General features: G+C 55.2%; 1 protein-coding gene across 1 annotated transcript; it reads left to right on the forward strand.

Moving 5' to 3' along the window:
- Positions 1–168: 168 nt before the first annotated feature.
- Positions 169–6,365, forward strand: VOLCADRAFT_99616 (uncharacterized protein; the record flags this gene model as incomplete). Its single annotated transcript, XM_002958300.1, has 9 exons — positions 169–492; positions 1,016–1,170; positions 1,446–1,513; positions 2,040–2,112; positions 3,253–3,436; positions 3,760–3,843; positions 4,643–4,986; positions 5,578–5,979; positions 6,209–6,365. 9 exons carry the CDS (start codon positions 169–171, stop codon positions 6,363–6,365), a joined length of 1,791 nt encoding a protein of 596 aa, XP_002958346.1.
- Between the last annotated feature and the right edge of the window lie 5,313 nt (positions 6,366–11,678).

Here is an 11,678-nt window from a genome sequence, read left to right on the forward strand (position 1 = left end):
TTAATTTTAACAAGTCTTTGTTAGGGCTGTGGAATTCTAATCTTTCTTGGCAGCATTTTGGGAGAATTGCCGCTGCGTCAACTTTTGCCTCGGAACACGTCGAGCAACTGTGAGCCCTTTTGGATGCCCACAAGTAATGCCTTGGTGCTTGAATCTTTCCTGATCAACATGTTTACGTTCCAATTATGCTGCATAATAGAAAACGTGCTCCTTGATGCCAGGTCACCTGCTAAGCAACGGGCAATTTCGCGGACATACAAGTATCAACCTCCTGTCCCAACCCGCATCAACCTCAGCCCGTCTGCCATGGGCTGCAGTCCATCTACATTGGCCGTGGCGGCGCTAAATCGTTCTCTCGAGACCGGGGAAGGACCAGACGTGCTGCAATCCAAGCTGCAGACCAGCCCATGGCTGCTCAGCGCAACCACGGCTGTGCTGTCAAGCACTGCCGGCACGCCGTTGCACACCGCCTGCGAACGGAAGCAAGTGGAGGTGCGCGCAAGGGATGACATGATGCGGCTGGTGTGGCCCTGGGCGTCTCCTCAATCTCTTGACCTCCTAGCCGCTTCACACTGTCAAATATTTCCCCCGCGCACATGGCTCCTACAGAAATTCAGACAGACAGACACACACACACACACACACACACACAGAAACTCAGGCACACACACATACATACAACAGTATACAAGGTCAGGCACTACTGGTAACGCACACACCGATGCCCCCGGAGGTTCCGGGATCGAGACCTGTCAGGGTCGGAAAATCCTTCCGATGGTGGAAGGTAAAAGTGCCCCCAATCGATGGACGGTGGTGACCTGGGATAAAGTTGATCTGCGAGCTGACCAGGAATGGAGTTGAGCCGCCGTTGATCCGGCAGATTCCGTTGGATGTCCCACATGTGGGGGCCGGATGTCGCCCCTCTCCGCCTGCGGGTGAACTCGCGGCTGGTGTCCCGCCGATGGACTGACAGACAGACTGACGGACTGGTTGGCGCCACCCCACCCCACCGCAGGTGGTTCAGCAGATGCTGTCCTTCCTGTCCGGCGCTAGCCTGTCGGTCGTACGCGAGGCGCTGCAGCCGTACTGCCGCCGTAACGACCTGCCGCTGCCCCATTCGGTGGCTGAGGGAGTGCGCATCGCCGTGGGCATGGTGAACTGCAAGGGTGGGTGCGTGTGGGTGGGTGGGTGCGTGTGGGTGGGTGGATGGGGTGCAGTTTGTGGCGGGAGAGGCTCTGGTGCGGTTTCAACTCGTACGACGGCAGCACTTATGTCGCGGACGAGGTGAATGGTTCTCGTACGGGCTGTGCTGCAGCACAGCCATTCCCGCCCGTGTCGTACCCCGCATTTCCCACAGTCGTTTTCCCCCGATACTTGTCCGCTTGCCTAACTCCGTGCCCGCCCTTTACACATACATACATACGTACATACATACCGGCACGCAGGCCAGACGCCCCTCATGTGCGCGTGTGCGGCTGGCAGTCCCGAGCTGGTCAAACTGCTAATGGCGCAGGTAGGCAGACTGACTGACAGACAGACTGACTGAAAGGCGGGGGTGGGGGCGGGGTGGGGGTGGCGCAGTAGTCCGTGTGGGTATCGGCTGGGCGGGTAATGGTGAGTGGCTGAGGAGGGAGGGGGAGGGGAGGGGAGGATTCAGGAAAAATGCGGGTTTTGAAGATGCGGCGCATGACATGCATGTTACGCCAGGCTGCCAGACAGACAGACGCAGGGAGGGAAGAGGAGAGTTAGTTAGCCAACCAACCAACCGACCGACCGACCATTCAGTTAGGAAAGGGGGATAGAAGGGAAGGGGCGTGAGAAAGGGAAAGTTAAAGAGGGGAAAACCCCTGGAATAGGAAATAGGTCCTTCTAGTTTTGTACTTGTGGCCTCATGCGCACCTTCTTACCAGCGGAATTGAGGAATCTTTATCCTGCCGTACATGCCGTACAGGGAGCGGACCCGTGGGCTGCAGATCTGTGTGGTTGCCGTACTGCGCTTCACTACTGCGCTATGGTGCCTGGCAGTGCCCCCTGCATAGCGGCGCTGCTCGGCAGTCCGTCGGGCCTGACACTGCCGCCTGGGGCTTCGGAGCCCTCCCGGGCGGGAGTCAGGTCTGTGAAGGGGCGTGTATAGCGATATGGACACCAAGTAGACAGACATCTGTCGCATAGATATATTTCTAAATAATATATTTAATATAAATTATTTAGGATTTCCACACGCGCGTTACGATCGCAGGCAGGTATACAAACCACACAGGCATACGTGTATTTAGGTATGTATGTAGGTGACTGTACGTGTGCGCAGATATTTCTTGGGTCGTTGGCTGCATGAATGCATGATGACGTGCTGCAAGAGGAAGCAAGCTCGCATGGCGACCAAGGTGGTGTCAGACGTCTATGTACGACTGTGTACGACTGTAGAGGCGGCGGCACTGGAGGAACAGCGTGACCCCCCCCGCAGACAGCAGTGTGTATGTAACGGCAACATGGCAACCTTACAATCCTTGAGTTGCCTAATCAGGCAGCACCACCCCTCGCTGGGCTGTGGTGGTGGTGCTGCTGTTGCTGCTGTTGCTGCTACTGCCTTTGTGACTAGCTGCAGCTTGAGGACGCGACCGGTGTGATCAGCTTCGCTCCGAATCAGAATCACTGCATACTGCATACACATCATTTTGTGGGGATTTTTCGTAACCCCCTCGACACCTTTCCCCCCTCGCGAACGAAGTGCTTATTTCTGCAAGCGCCACACACACACACACACACACGTCCTCGTAAAAAACCCATCCAACAAGCCATCCCATCCTGTCGTATCTGTCGTACAGTACGACATACATTACGATATGCAAATACGCACTAACGCTCATTACTCCCAGCATTTCGCGGGAGGCCCTTCAGGCGGCTTTGGCTACAGCTACACCACCCTGCACAGTCGCTCATCTGCCCAAGCGCGTGATCATCAACCACCTGTCAACTGACTAACTAACTGTATGATGCATTATCAATTCAATCCAAAAGATATATAATTTACATATATGCACAACCTAAGTACATGGCCACGTGCACAACTACGAGTTGATACCATATGGCATGTGCGGCAGATGTACGAACGTATGTATGTGCATATGGTACAGTACAATACAAATCGCACCACGTTGCCCGCATAACTACATAACTACACAACGACTTACATAACGACTTACATAACGACTTACATAACGACTTACATGCGGCGCCGCGCCCCCCATGAAGGTACGTCAACGTCCGCACCAGCAGCGGCCTCTCCGCGCTCCACTATGCCGCCTTCTTCGACCACCCTGCCGCGGTGGAGGAGCTGCTGCGCCACGACCCCCACATCAACGCCGCCACGAGCAGCCACAGCTATGACGTGGACACCTCCTGCGACGCCCTCTCCACCCCCCTCCACTTCGCGGCTGTGAGGGGGAGTGTGGAGGTGGTACGGCAGCTGCTACGACACCATGTAGGGGGGCCGGGGGAGGGGGAGGTATGGTGTCTAAACACCTGTCCTAATCTAACGGGTGTAGCGCTGTAGCCGCACCTGCCGTACCGCATAGATCGCGCTCCCAATCTATCTATTTAATTATATATTTATTTATCTATCTATCTACTTGCCGCCTCCTCATTCCCCTCATGCCGCTCGGTGCACGGACTGACACATACATACATACATACATACATACATACATACATACATACATACATACATACATACATAAACACGCACATTTCTGTCGTCAGGTGCTGCACCCCACCACCCCCGGAGGCACGCGAGCAAGGGACCCCCGGCTGAGAGCCAATCACGGACACAGAACTCCCTGGCAGGTGAGTGAGTGTTGGGGCGTCTGTCTGGGTGTGTGTGCATGCTAACTACCTGCCGTACATACACATACATGCATACATATATACATGCACCTCCAGGCAGGTGGCTGGCAGAAGTTGAGGCCTGACTTCTGCTCCCGGAGGTTTCGGGTTTAAATACGCTTGCCGACCCCTCGGTGTGTGAGGGGTGTTGGAATGGGAGGTGGCCCCCCATCTTGTGGACGGTGTAGGACGTGTTTATAGCAATTTGCGACCTGACCAGGAACTAAGTTGTGGCGCCTTGATCCGCTAGATTTGGTTGGATGCTGGTGGTGAGTTGCTGAAACCAACGAATACATTCTGAAGTCGGATGGGGTGAATGGATTAGGGTGCCCCTCTCGCAGGGGAGAGCAAGGAACTGCCCCAGGAAAGGGGACCGCTGGTGAAGCTATACCACCCTGTAACAACATACTAGTCCCTATAGGCTGGCTGGCTCTTGCGCAAGCTGCTGCAGTAGCATGCACTAGCCCCCGCCTGGCTCTTTCTGTTCCTCGCAGCCTGCCATCCTGCATGCTGCTACTGCCGCTACTGCATGCTGCCGCTGCCTGTTCTTTTCCCCCTGCACAACCATCCCTGTCCCCACTCCCACTCCCTCTCCTCCCCATTCCTGCTGTCGTAACCACCCCAACCACCTGCATCAACCCCCTGCCTCGAATACACTTCCCGCCGCTGGTTATTGCCTGCCACCCTACTTACCCTACTTGCCCTCGTTCCAAAATCACTCATTTCCTCTCCGGCCCCGTTCTCGACCCCGGCGGCGCAGGTCGCAGTGGACCACCACCCCGAACAGCGGGAGCTGCTACAGCTGCTCCACCCCGGGACACCACTGGAGGAAGTCGTAGAGCTCCTCGCGGCTTCAGGGACGGGGGCGGCCGCTGGTGGGGCTCCCTCTTCATCCGCCTCTGCTTCGCAGCAACAGCTGTTGCCGCTATCGCTTCTGCCACCCTTCGGGGGCGGCATGGGCGCTCGCACGGGACCTGCCAGTTTGGCGTCCATTGCGGCTGCGGCGCTGCAGACCCGGCTTCTGGGCGAGCTACAGCGGCTGCTGCTGCCACCGTCGCCGCCGCTGCAGCTGCTACTGCAGCAGAAGCAGCAGCAGCAGGAGGGGTGTACTGTGCAGCGTGGAGGGGAGGCGGCAGCTGGGGAGGGGGCCCCAGCCCAGGATCACACCGGGACGACGCTGGCCGCCGCCGCCGCCGCCTCTGCCTCCGCCACCGCCGCCGCTGCCGCCGCCTCTGCCGCTGCCACCGCCGCCGCTGCCGCCTCCACTGCCTCCGCCACCGCCGCCCCCGCCACTGCCGCCGCCTCCGCCATCGCCGCTGCCGCAGCAGCGGGTGGTGGTGGCCGTGACGTGAGGAAGGCGGACAGGGCGGGGCTAGCGACGGGGCAAGAGCATCATCATCAACAGCGGGTTAGCTGTACGGCTTCGGCGCTTACGAAAGGCGCAACCAGCAATAGCAGTCGCAGTAGCAGTAGTGCTGGCAGCAGTAGTGCTACTGCAGCTGCTGATTCTGAAAATAATGTTGCCAGCACGAATACTACCACCACCGGCGGCGGTACTACCAGCTCTGTCCAGGAGCCCGAGACGGTGAGTCAGCAGGCGACCACAGCACCGGGCCTCAAGACCGTCATCACTTCAACAACACGTGCCTCGAATCCCACCACCATCACCACCGTCACCACCACCGTCACCAGCAGCAGCAGCTCCCCGCATGTGCTACAGCTAGGTTCCAAAGCGGTCACCGGCAGTAGCAGCGGCAGTAGCAGGAGCGAGGCCCGGGCTACGGGCCCCGTTGGGGATGTGGAAGTTAGAGGGAGGAGAAGGGGGAAGGGGGCACTTGTGGCGGAGGCTGTAGAGGAGGAGGAGGAGGAGGCTGAGGAGGTGTTTTGTGGCGTGTGTTTTGTTGAGCGGGAGGCCGTGGCCCCGGCGGGATGCGGTCACGGGGTGTGCGGGCGGTGTGCGGAGCGGATGTGCCGTATGGCGCTGGGGCCGGGCAGCAGCAAGCCACCGCGACCGCTGCTTTGTCCATTCTGCCGCCGGGAGGTGACGGGGTTTGTGGGGTTGGCGGCGAGGGAGGTACGGCAGAGCGGTTGGGGCCGGTAAGGGCCGCTGCGTTGCGTGACTGGATCCGTTTTGTGATGGCGGAGATGGCGCCATCATCATCATCATCATCATCATCATCATCATTTTCGACTTTGAACGGATACTACTGTAGAGTGGTGGACGTTCGGCAGCAGTAGCAGAAGCAGGAGGTGCGGCCGCAATTCGAATCGTCGACAGTAGTGATTATGTGCATGTGACTCACACGTACCAGGCTTACGCTTACAGGCATCCATGCAAACATGTTAGAAATATTGCGAGAAAAGTTACAAGGTATTGCGGGGCGGATATCCCTATCGGCTCCCTGTCTGCGACAGAGATATACAGATGCATGGAGATATATGTCATTGTTTGTCCTAAGTACGGATTAAAGTACGGATTGTAGTGCATTACCGGATTAAAGTACGGATTAAAGTACGGACTGTAGTGCATTACCGGTATAATTTTACTGTTATATACCGTTGCATGATTAAGAAGTTGTTGTTACGAGCCAGGAGTACGTGTCACGGAGCACCTCCCGCTGGGTGCGATCTCTTGGTACGACTCTCCCTCGGGCAGCAGGAGCCGCACCTACCTGGGGGCCTAGGGGGCCGCTATCTATCCTATACACGGTTCGTGTGTGATGAGAGGCATGCACGGTTGCAAGTAGCAACAACACGAATCTGTTGTTGTTGTTGTTGTTACTGGACTTAGGGTTTTCAATGTTATTGTATCCGCCTCTGGGGCGACTGCCGCCGGACGCACACAGCCGCCGCTATGGCCGGTCGTGGAGGTGAGAAAAGCCCCTTGTTGGAGTCAGCTGCAGCTGCAGCTGCAGCTGTAGCCAATGGCTCGTCCAGGGGGGCCCTCCACCCGGTAGTAGCCAATATGCATTATGCGATTAGGATGGTGACGTACCTACAATAGTCTCTCTCCACTGCGCCTGCACCGCGTTGACCACGATTTCAAACCGTGCTCCGATCGTGTAGTACTAGAATATGAATTTCCAAACTTTTCGCCACATCGTTTCCGTACTGTTGAGCAAAGATGATGATTTTCAGTGGGTCTGGGAGTTTCGAGGATTGGTGTTGTAGGTATCCTTGGATGAAAATACGGTCTAATTAATAAGCAGCAGCAATGAAATAATCCCTAGTGCGACTCGGAAGAATTTCCTAGTCGTTGTCATACTTGTGTGTTTCTTAACGGAGGACTTCAGTATTGTTGTGTGTAATAACAGCCGTCACAACGCTACCACAACCCCGGCTTTTACGGACACCCTCGTCGTCCCCTCCCCGTGTGTGTGTTGAACCTGTAACTTGCAATACCTTTTGGTGGCTGTGAGCTGCAGTTGTAGCCGTCCTTTGTAGATGGTGGTGGCGCGTTACGAGGCGGTCAATTGCTGAAATGAGGACCATAGATAAATAGATAAATAGATAGATAGATATGTAGATAGATAGATAGATAGATAGGTAGGTAGATAGATAGGGGCATGATGAGGTCAATCAGGAACCATGGACAACGAACAAAACAGTTTCGGTTAGTTACATATAGATCCGTAATAACCAATGAATCCCAATGTAAACTCGAGGAGGTGCAAAACCCTTACAAGTGCAAAGTATAGCTGAGCTGCAATCAAAGCCTGCACGACACGATAACTAGACATGCTGGTGGCTGCTGCACATGCAGCAGCAGCAGCTGCTATACTCTGCTATACTGCTAAACTGCAGTAGAATGCCTAACTATCAAGTACCAGTAACATCTCCCCCATGCGACGCAAAGGACTGGGCTATGTATGTATGTATGTACCCCTCTCCATTGTACCGGCTGGCAGCGGCCAGACATACAGTTATACATGCTTAGAAAACTCGGCCGCGTTTACATTCCGCCGTACATTCCCTTCCAGTAGTACATACATATATATATCCGTACCTCGCGCGCCCGAAGCTAGCTTAGAACCAATTTCACACACAGCACGCGCTACTGCGGGAGTGCGTGGTGAGGTGAGGCGAGGTGAGGTGAGAAAACGCCAAGTAGCTGGCCAGTTGGGTGCGACATCAAAAGTCTTACACGCGCCCGGGTATGGGTACATGGACGTTCCCCCCGTGCGTATAAACCTGATCTACACATGCGAGAGAATCGCAAGTACGGCCGTATTCTAGTACGGCCGCATCGCGTCGCGGATGCGGCGAACACATCCTGCATGTGTAAGTAGGAGGTCAATTTTCCTCTAGCATAGCGCATACGACTGGCCATCCTGCGAAAGGGCGTAATGGCGTCCTCCTACACCTTAATCAATAAAGCGACGCCGGAGGCAAATAATCCTCTGCAGCTGTAGTCACTTGTGGTCAACCGCGTAATGCGCACACCAAGAAGCGCCTGATATACTAAACCTCCAATTATCAGCCAGAAATGAGGTAAACTAGCTATTACTGTTGATGCACAGCAGGGACCATGGACGAATACAGGTGTCGGGGACAAATCAATGACCACTATGATGCAATCAATCATAAACCATCAGCTAATATGTAATATACGAATACGGCTGCCATCTTATGATGATCAATTTTTTCGCAGCGAATCAACCGCGTTTTGGCCATTCATTCATGAGCTGTTGCCAAAAGTTCGATCGGTAATTATAACCATCAGCACGCAATCATCATCACGCAATTAGACATGCACAGACAGAAAATCACAAACAGATACAAACAAAAAAACTACTTTATTAACGCTAATATCTCCAGAGCGGAGTTGCAGACTCGCAGCAGCGCAGGGCTTTAGGTCTAATAAGCTTTCTCCCCTCCGTCCACGCCATGTCAGCATCCCAGCCGTTTGTGCACCCATCCATGCACCAATTATCATGTGCTGCCTGTGCTGCCAAAGGAACAGCCGTTTCTCGGCAAGGCACGCACCATCTATCTGAGTACGCCTGCACGCCGCACATTTGGCGATTCAGCGCAGCTACGCACATAATCCAGCGCTGAGTGTTGCACTAGATATTCGTCCAGCGATTTTACCCTCCAGCTCTGGCCAGGCGCAAGCACGCGAGTCGCGCTACTCATCCCGCGTCTGCTCCTCCTGCTCCTCCTCCCCCTCCGACGCAACATGACAGCCATACATACGGGAATACGCATGACCAGACGCGCGACTTAAAAGCATCTTGGCGTATAGGACAGCACTTTTAGTGAAACATGCACCTCTACCAACCCCCCACCAACCCACCATCACCAGCATCCCACTCGCGTCGCTGGGGCACCTCCCTCCCTCCCTCCCTCCGTCCACCTCTGCTTTTCTCGAAGGGGGAAAACCCCCCCATTTGGAACGGTCTAGAAGTCTTCCACGCATTCCACCGAAGGGAGCAAGAGCTACCATTCGGAAACCCCCGGGGGGGGTCGATTGGGATTCGGAAGCGCCTTGCTTGAGACACAGAGAGAGAGAGTGTGTGTGTGTGTGTAGGTAGGTAGGTAGGTAGGGGGCGGGGCATGTAGGTATCCGCGCAAGGGCTCAAGCGAAGCCGCTGCCGTAGATAGGGCAGCAGTCCTTGTTGCTGTTGAAGGTGCTCAAAAAGCTGTGAGAATGTAGGTGGGTGGGTGGGTGGGGGAAGAGGGGGCAAGGTGGGGAGGGTAAGGTGAGGGGAAACGTACCGCATGATGCGCACACAGCGGCAGCCTCAGCTCTTTCGGCCTCAGAGTACGTGTATCACACAATGTGTACCACATACATACACACATATGTACGTATACATACATATATACACATCTGGACGTACGGATGCAGCCATGTACGGACGTACGGAAACTTGGGCAACTCACCACTGTGAGGCGATGCCCAGACACAAGTCCGACATGGTCTTGGGGTTCTTCACCTCCACACACACGCGGGCGCCGCTGGCTTGTGCGATGGACCAATTGATGGGGGTGGCTGTAGGGGTGGAGGGGTGGGGGGGTGGAGGGGTGGAGGGGTGGAGGGGTGGAGGGGTGGGTATGCTGTGTAGTTGTGACGCATGGCATGCATGAGGTGGGAGTGAGGAGATGGATAGGAACTGGCATCCGCGAGCCATTGAATGCATTAGGAAAACATTTCACTCGAGTGAAGCCACATCATTGCAACCATAAAACAACATTTGTGCATATCACTGGAAAGGTAAAGAGTTTTAGGGGTTTCGAGTTTTAATGAGTTTAGGTTTCTCCATTTTTGTGTTCCCCCCGCTTACCTTTCAGCGAATTGGTACCCGCCGCCCCCCAGCTGGATGAGCGCTTGACGAAGGGCCCACTCGCCGGGTAGAGGTTGATGCCAGCCACCCAGGAGCTCATGTTCTGGTCTGTGGGTAGTTAGGCAGTTAGGCAGTTAGGTACGAGGGTTAGCAGGTAAGGAGTGAATAGTTAGATACGTGGATAGTCAGACAGACGGGTGGATGGATGGAACTGGATGAATGTTGCATATAGAGATGTAGTGGTGGTAGAGAAGTAGTAATTGGGTAAACATCGCTCCGGGTGGGGGAACTTAGGGTTTTAGGGTTTTGGGGGGTGGGCGAGCACCATGCCGGTGAATACGTAAGCACACACACATACATACATACACACACACGTACACATACACACACCCCGGTAACATGGGCAAGTGTCCCTTGTGAACCTCGTGTCCATCTGGAGACCGCGAGAGCAGCAGCACCCTCCCTCCCTCTCTCTCTACACACACACACACGCATCCCCCGCATCCCCCCCACTTACTCGCATACCACTCGATCTTGGTCAGGGTGTCATTGGCTGAGCCGCAAGTGTTCTGCGGACATACAGACATAGCTTAGGGTTTTAGAATTGTAAACGTGGCTTTATGCTTATGCCTCAAAGTGAATTTAATACTTTACAAAAATTATGCAAGAAGGGGGTCAGAGTCAAAGCCTTTGATGGGATGGAAGCTATTGAATGTGGCGATATGGAAGTCCGCCCCACTCCATTCTCTTCGTCTCTCTCTCCCCCTCGCCCTGTGCCCCCCAGCCCTCCTCTCTCCCCCTCCTCGCCCCCTCCTCTCTCCCCCAGCTGCCTCCGATGTGCTACTGCCGCTGTACGGCTCCCCCACCTCACCAGCCGACCTCCCGGCCCCCTGTGGGTGTTTTGAACGCGCGCGCCCGGGCCCATATCCACACACACATACAGACAGACGTGCGCACGCATCCTCACCGGCATAATCTGGCTGGGGGGAATGGTGTTGACCGTGAAGCAGTACTCGGTGGTCGTGGCGGTGCGATTACCCGTAGTAAAGCGAGGGGAGACGGTGAAAGGCAGGATGCCCTGTGTCGTGTTGCATCTGCGGGTGGGTGGGGAGCCCAGTTTGCGTTGGTTCCGGAGCTTCCGAATGACAATGATAATGCAAATCCCCCGGGCTCCCGGCTTTCGAGCCCACAGTGTAATCAACGTCATGCATACATACATATATACATATACATACATATATATACATACGTACGTACATACATGATAACCTTACGTGCAATTCGGGAAGGGTGTGAACGGCAAGTTGCAGCTGACAGATGAGAGCAGCGGCAAGCAGAGGTTGCCGTCCGTCGTAACTTGTACGGTGTAACCCTCCAACTCGGCACTGCACACGTTGCCTCCGCTGGCGGCCTCGATCCAGTACGACAGCAGCCCCTCAGCCGTCAACTTGAAGTCCTCAGCATAAACGGATGAAGCGAAGACGCCGCACAGCCGTACTCCAAACCCGG

Source organism: Volvox carteri (assembly GCF_000143455.1).
Source record: "Volvox carteri f. nagariensis unplaced genomic scaffold VOLCAscaffold_91, whole genome shotgun sequence".
In the NCBI taxonomy this organism is placed as follows: domain Eukaryota; kingdom Viridiplantae; phylum Chlorophyta; class Chlorophyceae; order Chlamydomonadales; family Volvocaceae; genus Volvox; species Volvox carteri.